The sequence below is a fragment of the Euprymna scolopes genome, chromosome 8 (assembly GCF_053919585.1).
Source record: "Euprymna scolopes isolate OS-2025 chromosome 8, ASM5391958v1, whole genome shotgun sequence".
NCBI classification, from domain to species: Eukaryota; Metazoa; Mollusca; class Cephalopoda; order Sepiida; family Sepiolidae; genus Euprymna; species Euprymna scolopes.
The window spans coordinates 342,382-370,199 of NC_136489.1; the positions used below are offsets into that span (position 1 = coordinate 342,382).

The 27,818-nt window shown below is 34.8% G+C and overlaps 1 protein-coding gene across 2 annotated transcripts; it reads left to right on the forward strand.

Moving 5' to 3' along the window:
• On the forward strand, positions 1-26,271 carry LOC145283473 (uncharacterized). Of its 2 annotated transcripts, none has more exons than XM_080132284.1 (2): positions 1-139; positions 16,465-26,271. In XM_080132284.1, exon 2 carries the CDS (start codon positions 17,443-17,445, stop codon positions 18,748-18,750), a length of 1,308 nt encoding a protein of 435 aa, XP_079988410.1. In that variant the 5' UTR covers positions 1-139; positions 16,465-17,442; the 3' UTR covers positions 18,751-26,271. The 2 variants fall into 2 exon arrangements, with proteins under 2 accessions (XP_079988410.1, XP_079988409.1); XM_080132283.1 differs by lacking the exon at positions 1-139 and adding an exon at positions 191-785.
• The last annotated feature ends 1,547 nt before the right edge of the window (positions 26,272-27,818 follow it).

Genomic DNA, 27,818 nt, shown 5'->3' on the forward strand with positions numbered 1-27,818 from the left:
GATTGACCTAAAAAGGATTGGACAGTCAGTCTCCAGGCTTCTACGTTGTCACACGTGTCCTGCGAAGAGCAGACACAGAATTCTAAAAGTATGTAAAGACTAAGAAAACAAAATAATCCATATCTTGACACACTTTAAGGTAAAAAAGTTACTTATGAAAACAGTTTTCGAAGGCAATTAGCGAAAATTAAGTTTTTCTAAATTGGCCCAAGACTTTCAAACTTTTAAGATAATTACCCCCCTTGTTCCGATTGTTCTGTTTATTTTATTAGCAAAACTCAATAATATTTTTAATCGATATTTTTGAATTTCGCTCTAATAAGGAAGACCCCCCCCCCAATAAAATCTTATCCAGGTAGGTAAGAATTACTTATCTTTCCTTTAGTAACATTTACTTGTTATAAATTTATTTTTCATCCATTTTTTGTTGGCCGTTCTAATAAATCTCCGTAAATGGTTAAGCAAATAAAATATTGAAAATGTTTCGTTAAGCTAATTTACGTAATCCTTTTTTTTTTTTTTTTTTATAAGTGACAAAAAGTGTCGACACCGGTTCATGTTTACTACTCACTTCACATCTCACCTCTTTCTCTCGGAAATAGAGAAATATTAATTATTTCATGTTTTTCCATAAATTAATTTTAACTTCTTACATTATTAATTGAACGATAAATGTCAAATTAAATTATTAGAAAAAATATTGAAAAAGAAAATTAAATGATTAGAAAAAAGATTCTGAAAATCCAAATTTGTTTTCCTTACAAAGGAAACGAAGCGAGACAAAGGTAAGTTTTTAAAAGATAAAAACTTGATGCAAAGTCAGAATTCAGCCTTATTAAAAAAAGAAAATCTTTATGATGCATGTACTGTTCAAGGAACGAAAGTCATATTCCAAGAATCATATAAATTAATCAAGTAGTTTTTTTTTTATATTATAGAAAATCAGTTTAGCGATTTTAATAGTAATTCGTAGCCATTACAAAGCAGATTGGCGAAACAAAAGTCTAGGTGATTCGAAGTACGCCTTCGTATCTATATAAAAAATGTATCGCTAACCAAACCGAACTTTCTGTTTTAGTTAAAAATAATCAAATTGGCTGTTAAAGCTGTAAAACATTGGAAACTTTTTATTATGTAAAATATATTACTTTAATATTTGATTTCTTTATTTTAGAAAAAACAAAACAAAAACAATGTTTTTGGGGTTTATTTTTAATTATAATAATATCTAATATATTTGTATTATGAGAATATCTAATATATTCTCTTGTGAGAAATCACAACGTTTTACGCACTATCGGCGATATCATCATTTGGTGTGTGCTTGAAATTCTGTCAACTCTATGGATGCTCATCGGCGCTAAAATTGATTAATTGAAGTGGCGATTTTGCTATTGGTTTCTTAGATTTTGATATTTACGTAAATATTACATTTATAAAAAAAAGAAAAATAATTAATTTAAAATATTTATTTATTTATCCGCTTGGCTGATATTTTTCCTTATGCAATAAATCTATCGAAACAACTAACGTATTAATAAGTTGGTTATCTTCAAGTTCCATCACCCGATGTTTACAAAGGTTTTGCCCAAAGCTGTCATTTGCAAAATGAAACTATTATTAAAAAAAAAAAAAAAAATGGGGGGGGGACTTATGCACTTATGTTATTGTGCTGAAATAATAAAGTTATTATTTAGAAAACCGTTCTTAGCATGGGAAGGAGAAGTGTTTTGCAATTATTCTGTACTTTTACCTAACAATTTAATAAAAAAGATATAATAAAACTTGACCTTGAAAATACTAGTTAAAATATAGCACGGTAATATAAGTGCATAAGCACTATTCCTTTTTTGCAAATCGTATTATTTAAAATAAAAAATATTGAAAACATGTTTATATTGGTTAATATATAAATAACTTTTAAGTGTATTTACTACGAAAATAATCAGATTATAAGCACACTTTTTTTTATTGCATTTTTACCTCCAACAAAGCACAATGCCACTTTCATGGAGAGGGTACTATCTAGGACACAAATTGCAGGGATACTGTTAAGGGTTTACAAAGAAAAAAAAAGATGCCAAAATAAAGTAACATGTACTGCAAAGCATACAATAGGTGGGTTATTTGCTGTAGCTGACGAACGACTTAGGTTGGTCCACCGAATATAGACTGATTATTTATTTGTTTCCCCACGAAACAAAATGTGACACTAGGTTGTTTTTAATGTGGGAGATAACCAGCTCCCCTGAAAAGGGGATTCTGCAAAAATAAAATTGCCTTAGTATAGAAGGGTTTCCCCCTCCATTGATTAAAGACAATTAATTTGAGTGCAGACACACACACACAATTCAGTGACCAGCCCAGTACAAGTACCGAGTTAACTGGTTATTTATTTGTTTCCCACAAAACAAAATGTGACACAAGGTTAGTTAAATGTGGGAGATAACCAGCTCCCCTCAAAAGGGGCATTCTGCAAAAATGAAATTGCCTTAGTATAGAAAGGTTTCCCCCTCCATTGACTAAGGACAATTAATTTGAGTGCAGCATCTGTGCAGACACCACACTTCAGTGACCAGCCCAGTACAAGTGTCGGGTGTCGACTGACACCTTACAGTTTAGTCTTCCGGTATTTATTGAGATTGGCATAGTCTATTAGTAGGTAGCATGGGTTAGTTCTGCCACAACACCTCCCCCTCTCAAGCTGATAACCAGATAGTATATCAGTATTTTTTACTCTTTAAGTAGACCATAAATAGCTCAGTGATTTTCCTTTCCCTGCCCAAACATCAAGGTCCTGCTGTGATTTGGGGAGGCTCAATATCAGATGTGTCGTAGATGGTTTCAATAGACTCTACTTCTTGGGGGATTCATTATTCAGGGCAAAATTTTTTCTTTGCCATTTTCTCATATATTAATTGCAAGAATTCAATAAAACAATTGATTACTTGCATGGATAGACTCTGCTACAAGTAATTAAGACTCAGCTTGTAATAATCTATCAGACAAGGGGCGATATTGTTCCAAGGGTTTCCACTAATGTTGTTAACCTGATAAACTGTCTATTTTGAAAAGATATGGGGTAAAATGGTTTGGCAGTTCTTTCATATTGTGGAAAAACAATTTGAGTGCTGTTATTTTGCTGCACATATCTTTGAATGACAGTAACTCTTGGTAAATAATGTTCCAATATTGAGAAAAATAGAGTTGTGACTAGTACCTATTGAGGTGTATCTGAAGTTTTCATATCCGGTGAAAAATTGGCTGCAGTCAAATAGATATTTACGACTGGGTTGGTTGGCAAGTGTGTCATCACTTTAGGACTAACAATAAAGTACCCTGCCTGATTTTGGTTTCTTGGTTTGTGCTCAGGCTTTAGGGGAGAGCTACTTTTGTTTGGTCTGCAACAGTATCAGTTTGTTTGCACCTTCTGTTTTGCTTTTTGTTGTCTTGAACAAGAAAAGTTTACTTTTAATTTGTTTTTCAATTTGAGTCTATTGTACTTTTTATTTTCATTTTGCAAAATTTATTGCTTAGCTAGTTCCATAATTTAAATTCATGAATCTAGTTCGACTCAAGTAGGTTAGTGCTATTCCTTAATATATAAGGTTTTAAATTTTTGGCTTTCCCAGTAATGTGATGGTGACTAAAAATTCACCTTCGAAGTTAATTTGCATACCATTAACAGCCTTTGCTGTTTTGTGTGTTTTAGCATTGTGGGTTTATTTAATTTCTTCCACTTATTTAAATTTACTATCAAAAGGTCTGAACTCGAATTGAGTTGCATTTTGCTGTTTACCAGCCCAGCTATTTCAGCCAAATAAACAGGCATTACATGGGCTGGTAAACAACAAAACAAAATAAACCAAATACAATACGCAAAAGTCCAGCTAGAATTCATCACTGACAACTTTCTCTCTCAACTTTCAGCACGTCTCTCCCCACTGCCTCTGCCAACAGACATTTTATCAGAAAACTAAACCCATTCCATTTGCATACATGTGCAGTGGAAGATGAGATCTCATGAGATTCCACAAGACTACAGCTTATAAATCCATGGCTGCCATCTTTAATTTCTCTTTCTCTCAGATCCCATCCAAAGGTAACTTGTATGACCGCATGACACACACACACAGGGGCACTTTCCGCTTTGATTATCACATTCAACTCTACAAAATTATTTACTTTCTTGAGGTCTGTAGCAGAAATTGTCAATGGCATTCCATATTGAATCTTATGAAAATGTGGTAGTGTTATCGGTAGACTTATTTTTTATGACTTGAGTAACCAGCTCTTACATGTCCAATTGATTTTCATAGAGTTGAGCCTCTAGCTTCATGAATGGTTTTTGTTGCTGGTGTTGTCTTTCATCTGAGCATTTCTGGTGTTCAAATAATTGTTGTTGATGTTGTCTTTCCTCTACACATTTTGTCTTTCCTTTGCACATTGTTGTTATTCAATTTGCAGTTTTAATAATTGTTCCAATGTACTTTGTAATGGTGTCTGTTGTTATATAATGAGTAAAATACTGAATTTACAGAAATTAAACAAAATCATGTTCAGATTAGCCAGTTTTTAGTATTTTGGGAACAACTAGGGGAAAAGAAAACAGTATTTCGTTTCCTTTAATAACTTTGCAATTGAACATTGAACATACAATTTTAAATCACTTTTTCCATAGCTACCAACGTAATACATGCACTGAGACTAAAGCTGCTTTTAGGTCTGCCAGCAACCACTGTAAAAGAGTAATAAAAAATGCAAGAGAGCTATATGCCCAGTCTGTTAAATCCAAGGTAGCTGATCAGCGGCTTGGATCCCACCAGTTTTGGCAAATAACAAATAGGATCCTGAACAGAAGTGTGCGTTCTATCCCAACCATTATCAATGGACCAGAGGTCATCTCGTCAGCGTCAGACAAGGCCAAACTATTTGCAAAGAACTTTGCAGCTAATTCTACCCTATGCGACCAAGGCCATCAACTCCCCATATTTCCTCCTATAACACAGAACAAGCAAGGTAACATACAAATATCTGTGCATGAGGTCGCCAAGCTAATAAAGAACCTAGATTCCAGTAAAGCAACTGGCCCTGATGGCATCCCAATTATAGTGTTAAAAAAGCTTCAACCAGAACTTGCTCCCATACTTACGAAACTATTTAAGCACTGCCTTAAGGAGAAGTGCTTTCCGACTCCCTGGAAGACCTCATCAGTTTGCCCTGTATTTAAGAATTCAGGTGATAAGTCATCTCCCTCTCAGTACAGACCAATAAGTCTCCTGTGTGTTATGAGTAAGTTGCTGGAATCCATATTAAATAGAGAAATAGTCAACCACCTCAGCAGGAATAACCTTCTTAGTGACACACAATATGGTTTCCGCTCTGCAAGATCTACCGCAGATGTGCTGACGGTTATATCCCACAGGATTAGTGAATCTCTTGACAAAGGCTTCCTTTCTAGGGCAATTGCTCTCGACATATCAAAGGCCTTCGACAAGGTATGGCATAAGGGTCTACTTCACAAGATTTCCAGCTACGGTATAACTGGAAATGTTTTCTCAATCATTAAATCATTTCTCTCCGATAGGCTCATAAGAGTAGTGGTAGATGGACAAAAATCGGAGGCCTGCAATATAAATTCTGGAGTGCCTCAGGGGTCAATCCTGGGCCCAACTCTCTTCCTGATCTACATCAATGACCTCCCTAAACACATACTTAAATCATTCGTTGACATCTATGCTGATGACACGACCATCTACGGCAACACATCAAAGGCTGTAAACGACAAAGTTCTCTCTGATTCTCTCTCCTCTGATCTCAAGCGCGTGGTTCAGTGGGGGAAGATGTGGCTGGTTACTTTTAATGCATCCAAAACCAAACTCCTATCCTTACATCATGAACGCTCTGATCCCCATCTGGCATCAATTGTGATGGATGGCTCTCGTCTGGGTGAGGCCCCGTGTTTTGACAAGCTTCTGGGTTTGACCTTTACTCCTGATCTGAAATGGAACACGTACATCAAGTCTGTTGCCAAGGTCGCTGGAAAGATGGTGGGATCCTTCTACCGCTCCAGAAGATATCTCACTACGGATGCAATTCTCTATCTATATAAAAGCCAAGTACGTCCAAGGATGGAGTACTGTTGCCATATCTGGGCAGGAGCTGCTAAGGACAGCCTATCCTGCCTTGACAGAGTACAAAATAGACTTCGTGGCTTAGTGAGGGATGCCCTTTTCTCTACCCTGCAACCTCTCTCCCACAGAAGAGACGTTGCGAGCCTGTCCTTGTTTTATCGTTATTTCCATGGCAGATGCTCATCTGAACTCCAATTTCTGGTCCCCCTTCGCCAATCTTTCACGAAAAACACCCGTCTAGCTGAATCCACTGTGAAAAATTTCCCCCACTCTTTATCTGTGCCTAAATCAAAACGCAGATTCCATGAACAAAGCTTCTTTCTTATAACTGCACGCCTGTGGAACTCTGTTCCGTCTGCCTGCTTCCCTCCGGACTACGACTTGGTTGTCTTCAAGTCCAATATTAACAAATTCCTAATGAACCGCCCCCTTAAGTAAACATTTCAGCAAATCTCACTAACGTAATGTACTTGCAATAACCCTTATCCCTGAGTGGCTTTCAGGGCCTTGATAAGTGGTGATCACTGTGTAAAAAAAAAAAAAAAAAAAATTCCTTGGAAAGAGTATTTCTTCTAAAAAAGAATGTCTTTTTTGTAGACAAGAAAATATAAATATCTCAACAGAAATATTCAATATTTTTTCAAAGCAAATGTCTTTATCATAGAACAGAAAAAAATATTGACCATGATGAAAAAAGCTGAAAACTGTATATAATTTTTTTTTTTGGTAAGTAAAAAAAGTTTGCTGACACACTTATTTAATGATGCAAGAAAAAAAACATGAACAGTTCATATTTCTCTTTCTTTTTTATTTATGGGTGTGCCAAGATGTCATGATAGTCCCAAACAAAGTGAAAAAAAAATGAAAATATTGCTACTTTCCATGAGTATGCAATACACTTATTTGTTTGTCGCAAGTTCCTCTCTTTCTCCTTTCCTCCGTGTTTTCTGAACACTTGCTTGGTTTGATTCAGTTTTTTGCCATGAGTGCTTTTGAATGTTGGGGTATTTTAAATTTGAGTTTGAAATCTGACATTGCCACTGTTATAGCCCTGTTAAAGAGTTACAAAGAAAAACAACACCAAAATAAAGTAACAACATGTATTGCAAAGCATACAATAGGTGGGTTGTTTGTCGTAAATGACGAATAACCTAGGTTGGCCAACTGAACATTGACACACCTTACAGCTTAGTCTTCAGATATTTATTGCGATTAGAATCGTCTATTAGTAGGTAACATAGGTTAGGTCTGCCACAACATATGTAGCACGATGAAACTAATGATATTTTTTTTACATTTATTTCTATACAAATGTAAAGTCCTTACTCAGAAAGTCTGTTTCAACTTCCAAATTCATATGACATTCCACATATAGCAGTATATGGTTAAAACAATCAAGTGTTAACAGTTTTATATTTACCTTTTTTTTTTCTTTTTTTTTTTACACAGTGATCTCCACTTATCAAGGCCCGGAAGCCACTCAGGGATAAGGGTTATTTCAAGTACATTACGTTAGTGTGGAGATTTGATGAAGTGTTTACTTAAGGGGGCGGTTCATTAGGAATTTGTTAACGTTGGACTTGAACACATCCAAGTTGTAGTCCGGTGGGAAGCAGGCAGACGGAACAGAGTTCCACAGGCGTGCAGTTCTAAGAAAGAAGCTTTGTTCATGGAATCCGCATTTTGATTTAGGCACAGATAAAGAGTGGGTGAAACTTTTCACAGTGGATTCAGCTAGACGGGTGTTTTTCGTGAAAGATTGGCGAGGGGGGGACCAGAGATTGGAGTTCAGATGAGCATCTGCCATGGAAATAACGATAAAACAAGGATAGGCTCGCAATGTCTCTTCTGTGGGAGAGAGGTAGAGAAAAGGGCATCCCCCACTAAGCCACGAAGTCTATTTTGTACTCTGTCAAGGCAGGATAGGCTGTTTTTAGCAGCTCCTGCCCAGATATGGCAACAGTATTCCATCCTTGGACGTACTTGGCTTTTATATAGATAGAGAATTGCATCAGTAGTGAGATATCTTCTGGATTCCACCATCTTTCCAGCGACCTTGGCAACAGACTTGATGTACGTGTTCCATTTCAGATCAGGAGTAAAGGTCAAACCCAGAAGCTTGTCAAAACATGGGGCCTCTCTCAGACGATCACAATTGATGCCAGCTGGGGATGATGTAAGGATAGGAGTTTGGTTTTGGATGCATTAAAGGTAACCAGCCACATCTTCCCCCCACTGAACCACGCGCTCGAGATCAGAGAGAACTTTGTCATTTACAGCCTTTGATGTGTTGCCATAAATGGTCGTGTCATCAGTATAGATGTCAACGAATGATTTAAGTATGTGTTTAGGGAGGTCATTGATGTAGATCAGGAAGAGAGTTGGGCCCAGGATTGACCCCTGAGGCACTCCAGCATTTATATTGCAGGCCTCCGATTTTTGTCACCTACCACTACTCTTATAAGCCTATCGGAGAGAAATGATTTAATGATTGAGAAAACATTTCCAGTTATACCGTAGCTGGAAATCTTGTGAAGTAGACCCTTATGCCATACCTTGTCGAAGACCTTTGATATGTCAAGAGCAATTGCCCTAGAAAGGAAGCCTTTGTCAAGAGATTCACTAATCCTGTGAGATTTAACCGTCAGCACATCTGCAGAAGATCTTGCAGAGCGGAAACCATATTGTGTGTCACTAAGAAAGTTGTTTCTGCTGAGGTGGTTGACTATTTCTCTATTTAATATGGATTCCAGCAACTTACTCATAACACACAGGAGACTTATAGGTCTGTACTGAGAGGGAGATGACTTATCACCTGAATTCCTAAATACAGGGCAAACTGATGAGGTCTTTCAGGGAGTCGGAAAGCACTTCTCTTTAAGTCAGTGCTTAAATAGTTTCGTAAATATGGGAGCAAGTTCTGGTTGAAGCTTTTTTAACACTATAATTGGGATGCCATCAGGGCCAGTTGCTTTACTGGAATCTAGGTTCTTTATTAGCTTGGCAACCTCATGCACGGATATTTGTATGTTACCTAGCTTGTTCTGTGTTACAGGAGGAAATATGGGGAGTTGATGGCCTTCACTGCATAGGGTAGAATTAGCTGCAAAGTTCTTTGCAAATAGTTTGGCCTTGTCTGACGCTGACGAGATGACCTCTGGTCCATTGATAATGGTTGGGATAGAACGCACACTTCTGTTCAGGATCCTATTTGTTATTTGCCAAAACTGGTGGGATCCAAGCCGCTGATCAGCTACCTTGGATTTAACAGACTGGGCATATAGCTCTCTTGCATTTTTTATTACTCTTTGACAGTGGTTGCTGGCAGACCTGAAAGCAGCTTTAGTTTCAGTGCATGTATTACGTTGGTAGCTATGGAAAAAGTGATTTCTGTGCGCGATAGCAGCAGCACATTTTGGGGAGAAGCATGGCTGGCTGTTAGGTTTTTGTTGAAATTTTTTAGATGGTATGAATTGGTCTATGCCTACAATTAACCATTCGGTCAGATCTGATACTATAGGAGACTTCCTTTTTAAACATGGAGTGCAGAGGTAAATCAGATATGAATGTATGGAAGCTATCCCAGTCAGCCATAGAGTATCAGTATACAGTATGGTGGAGGGGTACGTCTGGGGGCTTCTTACATTTCGTTTTTATCTTAACTGATACGATGGAGTGGTCGGAGGATCCTAGAGGAGAATGAACGGAATATGAACATAGCTCAGGGGAAGTTGAGAGAAAAAGGTCTAAGAGGTTTGCATATTGACCGGGTGTATCGGGCACACGGGTGGGTTCGCGAACAATCTGAGTGAGGTCATAAGCAATGGCAAAATCATGACAAAACCTCCCCTCATCGTCTGTCTTATTTGAATGGGTCAGCCATTCCACGTTATGGACGTTGAAGTCACCACAGATGTGGATGTTAGCCAAGGGATGTGAAGACAGTATGTGGTCTTTTTTCTCAGATATGCTCTTAAAGATAGTAACTCCACTGTTGTGGGGCCTATAGAGGGCAAATATAAATGCAGTGGTGTTAGCAAGTGCAACCCTGAAGCACATATAGGGTAAATTAGGATCTTCTCTAGAGATATCCCTGCCACACGGGAAGCCATCCTTAATGTAGGCACATATTCCATGCCCATGGCGATCTTGGGTATCAGATTTAGCTGTTAAATTAGAGTATCCGTTAATTTTGAACTCATCTAGGGAAGTGGTTGGCCCTATTTCAGTTTCACTTGGAAATAATATGTCCGGTTTTGTCTCCTGTAATTGGGTTTCAACCTCTGGAAGGTTGGAACGTAGACCCCTGATGTTGGAGAAGGAGACCTGGTAGTAGGGGTCTACATTGGAAGATGGGGTTCTAGGTTTAATCGAGTTTTTATTCTGGAGATATTTCATGTTGAGGTTTTGAGATTTGTAGAATAGGTCGGCATACTTGGTTAGAGCAGTACAGAGAGGGAAAGTAAGAGAGAAAAAGACAGGAATTTTTTTTTTTTTGGAGCACACGAAAAGGTAAAGCTGTAACAATTACCCACTAGTATGGCATCGAGAAGTCCCACCATAGACTACTGCATGGTCCAGATCCACTCACCAAATGGCAATACAGCAGTCCCAGTACTTTGCGCCTGCTGATAGGACAGCCTCCTTAGTGGTTAATCCAATGTTCGGGTCCCTGACTATCAGGCGGATAACGTCAGCCCAGACAAAACGTTTACCTCCAGCACCCTTACTAGTGACATGGCCACAAGGACAGACAGAGACAGAAAAATTTCCGACATCTCAGACTACTGGTCACCAAGTACTACCGACCTTTTAGCAGCTTTTTCTTCACCCTTTGTCAGAAAAATCACTCATTGAATGAGGACTGAATGACAAAATAGGAGAAGCGAGAGTTACTGGAGCTGCCGATAACACATCCACTGTATTATCTACTCTCCATATCTTGATAGATTGTTAACTATGCTGCACTCCCAAATAACAATTTCCAGGATTAAATTCGACACACTCCTGCCAAAAACTTTCAACTCCAAATCTTGATGTTCTGCTGTCAAAACTCTTAACTCCAAAACACAACGCACTGCTGACAGCATTTACTATTTTCACATCCAAAATCAACTCAGTCTCAGAAAGTTCAAGCTTTTTATGTCCAACTGAAAACATCTAAGTTTCATGTTAGTTGAACATAACGCAAGCTTATAAGAAGAAAAGTGGACATTTTTTTTCTTTTTTTTTTTCATTCTTTTTGTCTGCATGAGACTCTACAGGCTGCTAAAAATAGGTTTGTACTAATTTTTTAAGTGTCTAATCACAAAAGAGTAACTTTTTTTCCCTTTGGTAGCATTTCCGACTACATTTTGTTTTGAGACCAGTATTTGTAATTTGGAAAATATTAATAATCATTCTTATTTCATAATATGAAATTATTGGAAACCATTGTTTTGGTTTTAAGATATAGCCCATTTGGCTATGGCCTGTAATGTATTAGTTTTCTTTTGCCTTTTTTTATATGTCCAACTAAAACCGGAAAACCAGGTTTTACTTGAGAGGATGGTTTCAATATTCCTCTAACTAAAATTAAAACATCAATATTAAAAATATTTGCCTGTGCTCTATGCTAATTTATAATAGTGTTAGTTTTCTGATTAACAATATTTTAAATATTTGTTTTTTGTTTTTTTTTTAATTCAATTTTCACCCCAAACAAGGCACAGTGCCACTTTGAAGCAGGGGGCTACTATTAGGGAATTAATTGGCGGGGTCATTATGAAGGGAGAAGAGTAGAAAGATGTTTGTTAACATTACACTTGAACTTCTGCATATCATTGCAGTTGGGAAAGCAGAATCCCGGAAGGGAGTTCCAAAGACCCGCAGTTCTGGGGAAGAAACTATTGGAGTAAAAGGCTTTCTTGCACCTAGGGATCTCCACTGTAAAGGGATGAGACTTAGTAGCTTGTCGGGTTTGTCGGGGGTAGTTACGTCGGGGAGGTACAAGTGTTTGCAGTTCGTCAGAGCATTCACCATTAAAGTATTTGTAGAACAGGCAGAGGGATGCAACATCTCGTCGATGGGACAGAGGTTGAAGCCTAGATGACAGTTCAGGACCTATCAGGTTTGCGACTCTTCTTTGAACCCTGTCCAGGAGCGAGAGACAAGCAGCAGATGCACCAGCCCAGATGTGACAACAGTACTCCATACATGGGCGAATGGTTGCCTTATAGAGGTATAGGATACTGGCAGGCGTAAGTAGTTTTCTAGCACGGTAGAGGGAGCCAACCTTCCTTGCAGCAGCCTTGGCAATGCTCTCAATGTATCTATTCCAGTTCATATTCCCTGTAAACGTTAGGCCGAGGAGTTTAAAAGAAGTACTTTCAGGCAATGTGTTCTTGGCCATTGCTATTGGTGGTAGAGAAGGTTTCTTGTAGTTATTGAAGGAAACAAGCTTAGTCTTAGCAGCATTGAATGAGACCAACCATTTTTGTCCCCATTCCACTACGGATTGGAGGTCATCCTCTAGTGTTTCTGCCATTTTCTTGGATATGTGTTCATTTGTTTTCCCCTCATATCTGTTATAGAGAGTGGTGTCATCGGCAAATATACCCATCTCCGAAACAATATTATCAGGGAGGTCGTTTATGAATATCAGGAACAATAGAGGTCCAAGGATAGACCCCTGAGGCACTCCCGCATTTATGTCATATTGTTTGGATGTACGTCCGTCGAGGACAACTTTGATTTTTCTATTACTTAAGAAGGATTTAATTACGTTATGAATTCTTCCAGTGATTCCATATGATCTAATTTTCCTTAGAAGACCATCGTGCCATACCCTGTCAAAAGCCTTAGATATATCAAGGGCCACCGCTCTACCCTCCCCTGTTTTATCCAATGAACGGTATATACGTTCAGAAACTACAGTTAAGATATCTGCTGTTGAACGGGCTTGCCTGAATCCATATTGTTTGTCAGTCAAGAGTTTAGCAGCTGTTAGGTGCTGGACTAGGGCTTTATTAACTAAGGACTCAAATATTTTGGCGAAAAGCGGGAGGAGGCTAATGGGGCGATAATTTAGTGGGTCAGTTCTTTCACCAGAATTCTTGAAGACTGGTACCACAGAGGCAGTTTTCCAGCAGTCGGGAAAACAAGATTCGTTAAGGCATTTATTGTAAAGTTTGGACAGAACTGGAGCAACCTCGGCAGAGCATTTTTTTAATAGCACAGCCGGGATGAGATCTGGTCCACATGCTTTAGAGGTGTCTAGGTTTTTTATAATAGCATGTACCTGAGAAGGGGTGATAAAATTCCAACAGTACTCATCGAAAAAACAGTGAAAATAAGAGTAGGCTAAAAGTTTTTGTTTATTTTTCATTAAATAAAAAATCGTAGATGTTAATAATTAAATAAAAAAATGATTTCTAAATAAAAAAATGATTTCTAAATAAAAAAATGATTTCTCATATATTACAAAAAAGAATCTACAGTCAATGTTACTGTTAATGATATCAATATAACTGTAAGAAACATAAAAAATTGCAAAAAACAATACAAATATACATGTAAACTAAAAGATAATCATTTAACTAAGTTTTTAAAAAGAAATTTATGAATAAACTAGCATGCCACCTGGCGTTGCCCGATCATAAAATACACATAATATCATATTTTAATTCATGCAGAATTCTTATTTATTATAAACAGAAATACCATTGGTATTAAGCATAATGTTAAATTTCTTTTAAAAAAATGAAGTAAAAAAACAAAACAAAATGAAATTGAAATATATGCATGCGAGTATTATGTTCTTTCTAAACAGTTCACTTTTTGTAAATAAAAATAATTCTTGAGGTGAGATCGAAACCAAAACCTAAAGACTGTGTCAAGTACGATAATCATTACACCAACTTGACAGGATCTTTAAAATGTGTTTTTAAAGCAACTTATACTAAACGTATTGTGTATTGCCATACGCAGTTGTGAAACAGTTGGAAAACAGATAAAAATTCGATCATATTGTATACCAATTTTTCAATTTTGACCCCTTAGCAGCACTTTTTTCCGGATGAAAGCTGATTAAAATTTTTCCACATGTCTGAATACGCTATATACTAATTTCAAGTCTGTAAATCCAAAATTTGTTGAGTATATAGGTTGAGAAATGTCCTCACACACATTCTCATTTATATAGGTATATAGATAGTCATTTACAAAACAAACCGAATGAAAAATGATATAAGACACTTTTTGTAAAATAAATAAGTTCTTTTTAAGAACCTACACTGACAAGAGTTAATATCATAAAATTAATTTTAATTAAGATTCTGTAACAACCAGACTGTTAATTTAATTAACATGAGGCCTCTGTACATGACTTTTAAAAAGGCACTAAAATATAATTGCCCCTACTACAATTAAAACATCAAATCAAAAGTGATTTTTCTTAGGTTATTAAATTTCCTAATTTAACATTATAAATAGTCACTTTCTGTATTTTTTAAATATTGGAGACCTAACTAAAATTTCTGTTTAAGACTTCACATCACGAAATACTGGAATTTAATATTTAAATATTTTAAAAATTAATTACTTTTTAGAATTCTGTTTCTTTTGTTGTAGTTCAACTATTGAAAAAATATTGATTTTTTAACATAATATTGATATTCATGCCCATATATTATTTACAACTTCAAAGTAAGTGAAATAAGTAATAGGTTCATATATATATATATATATATATATGTGTGTGTGTGTGTGTAAATATTTTTTATTATTTAAATTCTTCAGATTTATAAAATGTTGTTTTTATGAACCTAAATTTATTTTTAGTTTTCATAACATGAAATATGGAGAGGATAAAACACCTAAAAATATATATTTCCTTAATATATTTAGTGAAAACTACTATTAAAATATAGGGTAATTTAAAAATGAATAAGTATTGAAAATTTAATGAAAATTGAACCAGTAGTTGAATTTTTTGCTAATTTTTTTAAACACAAGTATGTTTATGCTTTTGAAATAATCACTACATAGGAATGTTGTTTTATTGCATCGATAATGTAAACACAATTTTAATCACGCATTTTCATTGTTTTTGTACGCTGAAAAATATTTTTTTAAATATTACTAGTTTATTTTAAACTTCTTTCAAATTGTACAAAAAATATATTAAATTAGATTAGTTACATCATGTTACATATATGGGGATTAAATCTTTGGTGCACCTTGGCGGTACCTACTGTATTAATGTATTTTGTTAACTGTGATGCTAGAACTCCTGCTGGTTTTTGCTTTTTGAGGGAAGAGAGAAAGAAAAAATTTCATCACACATGGCAGTACAATCTTAAACAATTGCATCCATGTGACCTGACATAATACTGAACAACTCTGTCAACTCAAACCTGTACATCTCCCTTGATTCTACATGACACAATCCTGAACAACTTGGTTGATTCAAACCCAAACACCTCTGATGATTTGACAGTACATAATCTTGAACAACTCCACACATGCTCGTCACATCAGTAACTTCTTAATTTTCAGCACTAGTTCCTGGCATCACTGGGAATCTGCTTTTTTATAGAATATATTTAAAAAAATAAAAATGTGTACAAATGTTTTACATATTTTCTTTCATGTCGATTTAATTATTTATTTTTACTAGAACAGAAAGTCTGGTTTAGTAAGCATAATATTATTATCTGACACCAATCACAGCAGACCGAGTCGCCTATGCTTCTCTTTCACCAATCAGTCTTGTAATGGCTGTGAGTTACTATTAAAATCGCTAAAAATTGTAAGAAAATGATTTTCTATATTATACAAAAAAATACTTGATTAATTTTCGTGATTTTTGGAATATGACATTTTTGATCAAAGACTTTTCTTTATTTTTGGTCTTTATAATTAGGTTGAAGTCTGGATAAAACAAAACAAAACCTTGTACAAGAGTAAATTAAATAATTATTTTTTGTATTTTTAAAAAATTAAGTTGAACTCGGGGTATGCGTCAAAAATTCTACAAATAGTTTTTGTTAATTTTTATTAAATTAATTGATTTTATCTTATAACAAATTGGGTTGTAAAGTGTAAACGTAATGCAATAAAAATGGTTTTATTTTTATATTAAATGGAGAACTATTTCATGTTGAAGTTTATTTAGTATGACATGTAAACTAGACAACACATTTGAAATGTATAAATATGCTAAAATAATCCAGATTTTTACAAAACTGAATTTGCATACGTAATTATTCTTTTTTACTATCATTAATTATAAAAATACTGATTAGCTCAACTATTAAATAAAACCTTTAATTTTTTTTTTTTTTCACAGATTGGTCATTGCGATGGATTGAAATAGAAAATCATCAAAATTTCACAACACTGTAAAATGTGGATTTAATTTTGAGTTCCAGAATTTATGATTATTGGATTTAATCTTTCACTAGATGAAAGAAATGTGCAAGTTATGAGTTGAAAATCTACATGCTTAGCAAGATTGACAAAAAGACATTTCTGTGCATGGAGTGCTAATCTGAAGAAAAACATTATCATTGTGAAGTGTGCACAATTTTGTTCCTGGACAGTTTCAAGTGCTAACTCTGTGTGGCAACTTGGTATCACTAGAAATTTAAACTCATTTTTTTGTTGTATTATTTTTATAAAATGCTCAGAGCTTCCTAGACTAATATATATATATATATATATAGTCATCCATAAGCAGACTTTTTCGCTTTAACAGAGCTTTTTAGTGTAGCTAGACCAGCACCTATTCCAGGCATGCACATATATATATATATATATATATATATATATATATATATATATACACAGCTTTTCAATCTGGTTACACTAGCACTTATAAACCAATTAATTCCCTTGCTTAAAAAGGTTGCAAGTAAAAAATGTACATGCCAAGTGAGATTGACAAAAAGACATTTTCTTGCATGAAATATGGCTTGATATTTCAACACCAAGCAAATCTCCAATGCCATTTTTGCTTTCACAGTGGAGAAAAAATTTTACCATTGCGAAGTGTGCACATCTTTGTTCTTGGACAGTTGCAAGTGCTAAGTCTGTGTTGAACTTGGTATCACTAGGAATTTAAAATTCATTTTTTGTTTTATTTTTATAAAATATGCAAAGCTTGCTATGACACAGCTTTTCAAGGTGGCTAAATCAGCACCGATTCCAAGCACATATATATATATAGTCATCATAAAAAAACTGTTTTGCTGTAACACAGCTTTTCAGTGTGGCTAGACCAGCACCTATAAGCCAATTTATTGCTTAAAAAAGTTTTGAGTCAAAAATGTACCAAATGTCAAGTGAGATTGACAACAAAAAGACATTTTCTTGCGTGGAATGCGGCTCGATATTTCAGCATCAAGCAAACCTCCAACGCCACCTCCGCATTCACAGTGGTGAAAAGCCATACCATTGCGAAGTGTGTGCATCCTCGTTCTCGGACAGTTCCACACTCAAACGACATGTTCGTATACATACTGGGGAAAGGCCCTATTCTTGCAATGTCTGTGCATCTACATTTGCACGAAAATCCGATCTAAAGACGCACATGCGGACACATTCGCAGGAAGATCCATATTTTTGTGACGTTTGCCAATCAGCTTTCATCGATGCTGCGCAATTAGATGTGCACATGAGATTCCATACAGCTGATGAACTCTTTTCATGCACATTGTGTGAGTGTTTGTTTGCGTCAGGTTCACAGCTGAAAAGCCACATGCAGATGCATGCTGGTGAAAAAGCGCATGTTTGTAAAATGTGTGGATATGCATTCAAACAGAGCGGACATTTAAAGCGACACATGCAAACTCATAGCGGCGTTAAACCGCATGTGTGCACAGTGTGCAGTGCTGCATTTTTGCAACATGGCAGCTTAAAACGACATCTGCGCATCCACTCTGGTGAAAAACCTTACGTCTGTGAAGTCTGCGATGCATCTTTTTCTGACAGCTCAACGCTGAAACGACATGCACGCATACACAGTGGGGAAAGGCCTTACAAATGCAGTGTATGTGCATTTGCATTTTCACGTAAATCTAATCTGCAAACGCATTTGCGCATACACAGTGGTGAGACGCCTTACACATGTGATATATGCGGATCAGCATTTTCACGGAAATCTAACTTGCAAATTCATGCGCGCATACACACAGCTACAAAATCAAATTCTACCAATGCGAATGATTCCAATGTTGGCAAGAGTTCAGGTGAATCTGCAGAATCTTCAAACAAAGGAGAACTTTATACATACAACTCAGGTGGAGCTATGTTCATTTCAAGGTCACCTTTAAAAAAGCACTCACACACACCTGACAAAGATGGCACATATGTTTGTAAAGTTTGTGGCATAAAATTTCTGAAAAGTGAAAGTTTACAAAAACATGTCCAAGCAGATCATACGGAAAGGCAACAATATTTTTGTGATGTTTGTGGGACGGCCTTCATACAACGCGGAAATTTAAAACGACATTTGAAGATTCATGCCAATGAAAAAATGTTCAATCGCAAATTGTATGAATCAACACTTTTGGAGAATTCAAAGAAGAAAAAAAAAGGTAAAGGTCGCAAAAAATCAAAATCTAAGATTTTATAGCAGTATTATGCCAATCTGTATTTTGAGTTTAATAATAAAAAATTCAAATTTTGAGCTATCATTGAAGAGATACTTATTGTGATGAGTCTTGATGTTGTAGAGCAGAAAATTTTCAATTCCTGCAACATCATGGATACCAAAAGGATGTTGGCATTTATACTCTGCTAATGAAGAATTGTTCAATCGCAAATAGTATGAATTGACACTTTTGGAGAATTCAAAGAAGAAAAAAGAGGTAATGGTAACAAAAAATGAAAATCTAAGATTTTATAACAATACTAGCAGCCTACCCAGCATTGCTCAATTGTAAAATAAACAAATATTATATTTTAATTCATACAGAACTGAGATGTGCATGTGAGAAAGGTTTTTCTAAACTGTTCACTTTTTGTAAGTAAAAAAATACTCGAGCAGAGATCCTAAAGAGAAAACCTAAAGACAATGAGTTAAGTACCATAATCATTGGGTCAGCGTGACATGATTTTTAAAAAGTGTTTTCAACCTGCTTATTCTTAACATAAATAATGTCATTTGAACCATTCATACATTCATAAACCATTCATGAAACAACAGATAAAAATCTGATGACTCTCGTGTACAAATTGTTCAATTTTGACCCTCTTAGCAGCCCTTTTTTTTCCACATGGAAGCCTATTAAAAAGTTTTCCACAAGTCTGAATACCCGATATACCAAATTTGTAGTATTTTTATTAAAAGTTCATTGAGTATATAGGTTGAGAAGTATCTTCATGCACACACATTCTCACTTTTATAGATATATAGATTATACCAATCTGTATTTTGAATTTAATGGTAAAAACTTCAAATTTTGAACTATCGTCGAAGGGAAACTGATTGTGATCACTCTTGATGTGGAGCAAATGATTTTCAATTCTGATAACATCATGAATACCAAAAGGACCTTGGCATTTACACTCGGATGTACAAAGTCAGAAACAAAAAAAAGTTACAGATGCTTTGTCATGTTTAAATTTTAGTTGAATTGACAATATTAATACTTTTGCAGTTGAATGGAAATAAGAAAGAATAGCTCATAGTAATTGTTATATCTGATGATGCAACTATCTCTTAATATTTCTTATGTCTTTGCAAGCTTTAGAAAAAAAATTACCTGTTTTATTAACATGGCTATCTAATTTATATATGTTTATGTACATATCACAAACACATGTAATATTTTTCCCTGGGTTTACAGTGCCAATAGGAAACAATGAACACTACCTACACAAACAGCACACACTTAGCACATACAGCATTTTCTAAACTACTATTTTGCAAGACTATGTTTTCTATTTCAATTTCTATTGTAAGTTTTCTTCAAAAATTAAAATTAAATTGAAATGTTTTTCGATGGCTCTTAATGTTGTGTAGCAGAAAATTTTCAATTCCTGACAGGGCATGGGTACCAAAATAGTGATGAGTGTTACACTTGGAATGAACAAAGCGTAAACAATACAAAAAATTGCAGATGCTTTTGTCATTTTTAATTTGTAGTTGAATTGTGAATATTAACAATTTTTGAGCAAATGGAAGTAATAAAGGTAATTTTTATATCTGTGGTGATTAAAACAATCTCTAATATTTCTTATGTCTTTGTAAACATTAAGAGAAAAAAGTGAGTCTATTTTCATCTGAAAGAGAAGGGTTTAAGGCAGTATAATTTCGTGGTCATTTGAAAACGAAACTGATAGGTGGAGTCCAGCAGCAATTTGAGAGAAATTTTGAGGACAAATAGAGCCACAAACAAACTTTCGAATCACATGCTTCTACTTGCAACATTATGCACAGAAAGAAACCAAAAACATTGATGATTTTTGTAGCGAAATGCAAGCTGCAGATTCAAATGCAAGTTCAGGGACAAGTGTTAGATGGAAGACTAAGTAACTGATCAAATCATTGCTGAAACAAAATACCTGGAATTACAAAAACAACTACTTAGCAATACTGTGGCAATGTCTATGCCCAAACATAGAAGGTTTGAGGCCTCTGTGAATTGTATGAGACAGATAGGCAAACTACAAAAGAAACAGGACAGCCAAGTAAATGCAATAAAGCACAGATCAATGAATACAGACACATGTGGTGAATGTGGACATATCCATCAAAATGGAAACTACCAAATTTGAGGCAGCACATGTTCATTCTGTGATCGGAAAAACCACTAGACTAAGGTGTGTAACAGTAAAAAGGAACCCTGACAAACAGCCACAGACTAACAGGTCTATTAAAAACAAAGACTTCACATTGATACAGTATGCTTATGAAAACAGACAAAACTTTGTTAATATTTAGGACCAGATATATTACGACTTTGAGAAAATGTCCTTTTATTCAGTTAAAAAACACATTCAACAGAGCACTCAGTCAGAGACATTCGCCACATTAGATGTAATCCTACCAAACAAGAAAGGAGTGTATGAATTGAAAATTAAGGTGGACACAAGTGCGAAAGGAAATATACTCCCCTTATACATATTCCAACAAATGTTTCCGGAATGTGTAGACCAAAATGAACAACCATGTCCTGGCATGACATAGAAAAATTCTCGCTGCTTACAATGGATTCAGTATCCCACAACATGAATCCATACAAATTCAATTTGTATTCAAGGGTAAATGGAGGTACATGAAGTTCTATGTAGTGACCTCTCAGGGATCTACTATACTAGGACTCCCTCCCTCCCAGACTTGAAGCTAGTTACCTTACACTGTTCCATCCAAAGAACAAAGTGTGCCCCAGTCAATTATGAAGTAGCTGCTCCAGTTGCTCTTTCAATCAACACCCACAATCAACAAAAGATCTGATGGAAGCATATCCAGATCAATTTGATTGGGTTGGTAACTTTGCAGGAAAATACCACATCGTGCTTCGACCAAATAATCACTTTATAGTTCAGGCACTGACGAAATGCTCCATCCACATGAGGGATGAAATAAGAACAGAACTGGATGAAATTTTATCCCAGGAAATAATCTGCAAGGTTAATGAGCCAACAATCTGGGTTAACAGTATTGTGAATGTATGCAAGAGCAACAGCGAACTTCACCTCAAAAATCTAAACAAGAACATCATGCATTGCCACTATAAGACATCAACAATGGAGGAAATCTCCCACAAACTATCCTGTATTAAATTATACTCTTGATGGCAAAAACGATTGCTGGTCTGTAAAGCTAGATAAGGAGCCACGGTTATTAACTACCTTCGATTGTCCCTTAGGAAGATATTGTTTCGGAAGAACGCTCTTTGGTTTAGTTATGCCCTTAAACGTTTTCCAACAGAAGACTAATGTGATCATAGTAAAGTAGAATTCAGCACAGATTGCAGGTCTCACATTTGACAGTAACAAATGTGCTGTCAACCAGAAGCAAGTCAATTTCTTCAGTGCTATCTTCAACAAAGACGAGATACATCAGACCCCAAAAAATGGTGGAAATAAAATCACTCCCCAGTCCAATTAATGTAACAGCTACAAAAGGTACTAAGAATCATTACCTATATGACACCTTTTATTCCTAGGTTTTCAGACCTCACAGCAAACCTCAGGGAACTCCTAAAGAAGAAGGTTGGCTATGAGTGGCGCAATAGTCACCAGAAGTCACTGCAAAAGATAAAGGAAATGCCACTCTGTTATTGTGACCCTTTTTACAAGGTTCATAATATAAATCGATGCATCATTTAGAGGCTTTGGAGCAACCGTGATGCAAAATGACAAACCCATAGCCTTTACTTCAAAGTCCCTGACCCAAACAGAACAACGCTATGCAAATATCGAGGTGGACCTCTTAACTGTAGATTCATTTATTTATGGCTACTCGTTTGAAGTTGAAAATGACCACACACCTTTGGGAATGATTTGTCTCAAGAATTTAATCACTGCATCTCCACGAATTCAATGAATGCTGTTAAGACTCCAGGAATTGTATATGCTCATCAAATACCATCCAGGCAAAGAGATGCTACTGGCAAATGTAATATGGAGACTTCTCTAAAAAAAAAAAAAGCAAAAATAAAGGAGTCATTAATTTATACATTCAAGTAAACTTTGTACAATTCTCTATTGAAAAATTAATGTACATCTGTCAAATTACGAATACTGATACTATACTGTGTGGTCTGTAGTGACAGTCTTCAAGGTTGGCCAATATTTCACGGAGAACTATGTAAAGACATTCAATCGTGCTAGTCTTATCGAGAAGCTTTCTATAGAAAATGGCATTTTACTCAAAGGATATTAATCTCTGAATCAATAAGACCTGAAGTATTGGAAAATATATATTATATTATTTTATTATTATTTTATTTATATATTATATTATTGGAAAATATATATTATGGCTATATATATATATATATATATATATATTCACATGCTTTTTGTATGCATTCCTTGTAATCTGCATATGCTCTCATGTTGTCTCCTTTTATTTTACTAACCTTAAACTTTAACAAAATCTGCATAATGTTAGCTCATGCAAAACTGTAAACATTAGCTGATTTACTAAACTATTTGGTTTTAAAGCTGGAAATAATAACACGTGTATTGGAAATAATTAATAAAATAATTTAGAAAATTTTATTAATGGAAAATAATAAATTTGATTGTTAAAATATTGCTGTAACCCTTATAATTAAGCCTAGAATTTACTGAGATCTGAAAAATATGAAGGACAGGCAAAAGCAAGTAAAGAAATGCCAGCTACCCACTAGTACACATGTCGTGGATATATTGTAAGGCAAATGTATTTTAATTTAAAATGCAAATGAAGTCTGTTTGATGCATTATATATATCTTGTGTAAAAAACAATGAATACTTGCTATGTTTCATGGAATGTGAAACTCTTGACAAAATTGTTTTTTCTATGTGCTGATGAAGCCCAGTTGTGCAAAATTATAATTAATTAACTATTATACACTTATATGCTAACAGCAAGGCTAAAACAATTGTACACAACGTATTACCAATTAAAAACAACATTTTATAAATGAGTAACTATATTAGTATCTGTTCCTACTAACATATCTCTAAGAAAATATTTACAACTGTAGTATCGCACTATTGAGCTCTTTGAAAAGAGAAATTTATCTTTTATGTTATAACTTTACCAAATAGTAAAATTGCATACAAGATTACACACACACATATATATACACAACAAAATGGAACATAAGAATATAATTAAAAAACTAGATAAATATAATTAAAAATAAATAAAATGACAAAGAAAGAAACAATTAAAGAAAAGGAAAATACGTATAATAGAAAAAGATATAAGGGAAGCAACTCTAGTAATAAAAAATACATTCCATGAGTGTGACCACCCCTGAAATCCAAAATATTATCTAATAAATAAGAATCCGAAACCAAACAGAATGAATATTAGAATAAACACACATAAATGTGGAAATAAAATTATTTAAAAATGGAAATGAAAATAAATAAATAAAATATACAAAATTATGGTTTAAAACAGACATTTCAGTTAGCTTCACACCCAAGATGGCCGACTTGTAACAACGTGGGGATGAGATTTATTCTCCCCAAGCACCAGATTTCTCATGTACAAAATCAACTTTTTGTTGGCAACATCGAATGGAAACAACATCTGACAAGTTGGTAGGAACCAAGATATTTTTACGAACACATAAAATCATAAAATTGCCATCCCACTAACGAAACAGCTGTAATGAAGAAATCCAAGATGAAATAAACTGAAGTTACAAAAATGAAAAAAAGTAAGTCTTTGAATTTCAACAAAGTTTTGCACTATATATGCTCTGCACCTATAAAATAGACACATTGAGCTTCACTCAAAATTGACGGTGATTCAGTTTGTATCATAACAATCTCCACCCGTTAAACGAAAACTGTATATATTGAAATGAACAAAATTTCAAAAATGCTTTTATATAAAATAAAGAAAAAAGAAAATTTTTCCTACTCCTCGATTTGAGCTGAGACGTTATACTAGTTTACAATGTGGATTAAAGAAGAAATAACTTTCAGCCCCCAAAACAGCAATTCCAATACACAAAATGTACATGATGGACATGGTACAGGCCGTGAATTCCTTTATTAAAAGAATTCAATGGAGGATCTTCCACCACAAAAGTACAGAGGAAAACGGTACTAATGGGAACACACAAGCTAACCTGAATTACACAACCACCACTGAAAATGAAAGCACAGATATCCCATATGATAGAAAATATAAAATTAAATCCAGGAAATTTCCACCAATAATTCCTGCCTTGGAGACGTTCGAATTAGACATGTTAAAATGAACAAAAAACCTAAAAATCAAGAAGAAACAAAAATACATGAACCCAACAATTAAAAAAATCAACCCTACCTTTAAAAATATTAAAGATAACCCAAACTTAATGATTCCAGCAGACAAAACCATGAATGTATACATCATGAATTTCGAAACCTACAACAACTTAATTATGAAGGAACTCAATAAAAACTACAGAGTAGCATGTAATGAAGGACTGAATAATATAAGCTCTGAAACCTAAGTGAAAAAATGAACATACAGGATAAGATAGAGGGGTACACATCACTGTGCCCACGTTTTAAAAAAGATCATAAACCAGAATTCAATAATAATCCTAGCATTAGACTTATTTCCCCATGTATTTCAGATGTAGGAAACATTAGCAAAAAAATATTAGACGAAATCCTACCTAACATAAAATCCAACATTCACCATGACTTATAGAAATCATCTGAAGAGATAATTGGATGGTTCAGTAAACTACCCCAAGGCAGAAATAGAAAATTCCTTATGTTTGATATAGATTCCTATTACCTTTCTATTTCACCCAATCTCTTTGATGAAGCATTACAAAATTAGAATTAGACATTATAAGATTAGCAAGAAGGACTCTAATAAAATATGATAACAAACTATGGACTAGAAAAAAACAGGGACCTCACCTTTGACGTCACAATGAGTTCTCGGACTCTGCACAAGTAATGGACCTTGTTGGCCTTTATATACTAGATGAACTATATTCAACCCCGTTGTAAATTTACCGTTTGCATGGTATTAACCCCTGAATGCTTAGACTACGCACGAGCGCGCAGTGTTTCATACACAAATTTACATTGGTCGTCGCTCGTCGACAAGTACTTTTCCTGATATTAATGCGTGCGTGTTGTTTTCACTGGTTGCCATGTGTTGTCTCCGCGCGCGCAAAAACAACACATGGCGACCAGTGAAAACAACACGCAATACACTGGATAATAAACGCATTAATATCAGGAAAAGTACTTGTCATCACTTTAAAGAAAAGTGTGGAGGTTGACCTAATGTAAATTCGTTTATGCGCTCGCGCGTTGTCCCAGGGTTTAGGTGTTAATACCATGCAAACAGTAAATTTGCGACGGGCTTGAATATCAGATTCGTTGTCAGCGACCCCAAAACCTCCTTAAAAAACAATTGTTTTTGGTTGGGGCTATTATGGTATTAAACCAGATATTTACCTTTTCTTTTGGTTGTTGTTTATTTTTTGACTAGTCTAAGTTTCACGTAACAATTTAATAAAGAAAACATACCGAAAAACTGAAATGAAATAACTAAGAAATGTTTTTTTTCTTTTACTTTTGAAAATTCAACTAGACTAGTTTCTCATAACGATTTAATCAACAAAAAAATACCGTAAAAATTAAATTTCATGTTCCATCTCTGCATAATCACCAAAAGAAAACAATAAAGTAAAAAAAAAGTAAAAATTTCTTTTGTTTTTTTTTTCGAAATAGAACTTAATCAACAGTCGAGTTTTTTTTTTTTTTTTTTTTTGTTTTAACAATTTTGTTTTTAAATACTGGAAATCTGCATGAAATAAAAATAGAATCAGTTTGTTTTTTTTTTTTTGTTTTTTTTTTTAATTCTTATGCCCAAAACAATAAGCAATCGCTGTCGCGATCAGCATTCACCTGTAGGCGACCAATAGATAATCCCTTTTATTGTTTTTCTAAAACTTTAATCACAATATTATAATGTTAGATAATCGAAACTGTCCCTTAAACTTGAAGAAAACTATTTGTTTATTTTTACGCTAGTTTAATTTTTAATAGTAGATCCCCCACCTCAAAAAAAAAAAAACAAAAAAAAAAACAAGCAGTGTTCATCAAGTTGTTTCATTCTACAAAATTCTCGGGCAGAAATATTGCGTTCAAATCTATACGTACATCATAGCAAGCAAACTATACGAACATAGCAAGCAATCTATACGTATATAGCTAGCAATCTATACGTACATAGATTGCTAGCTATGTACGTATAGATTGCTTGCTATGTTCGTATAGCTTGCTTGCTATGTTCGTATAGTTTGCTTGCTATGATGTACGTATAGATTTGAACGCAATATTTCTGCCCGAGAATTTTGCAGAATGAAGCAACTTGATGAACACTGTTTGTTTGTTGTTGTTTCTTGGGAGGAGGTTGGGGATCTACTATTAAAAATTAAACTAGCGTAAAAATAAACAAATAGTTTTCTTCAATTTTAAGGGGACAGTTTCGATTATCCAACATTATAATATTGTGATAAAAGTTTCAGAAAAACATTAAAAGGGATTATCTAGCTGTTAGTCGCCTAGGGCGTCCCTTCAGGTGAATGCTGACGCGGCAACAATTGCTTATTGTTTTCGGAATAAGAATTTAAAAAAAAAAAAAAAAACTGATTCTATTTTTTTTATCTTATGCAGATTTCCAGTATTTAAAAAAAAATTGTTTTTCAAAAAAAAAAAAAAAAAAACTCCACTCCACTCCTGATAAAATTCTATTGAGGGGGGGGGGGCGAAAACAAAAGGAGTTTTTTTTTTTTTTTTTTTTTTTTTTAAATAGGCATAACCACTTATCAAGGCCCAGAGACCACTCCGGGAATAAGGGTTAAGAGTGTACAGCAATTAATTGGAGAATATAGTAATCGTCAGTAATGGAAATTCGGTAAATTTGTTAACAAGTGGAATCAAGAACTTGTTTACGTTGGACTTGAAGACAACCATATTGTAGTCAACTAGAAAGCAGGAAAACG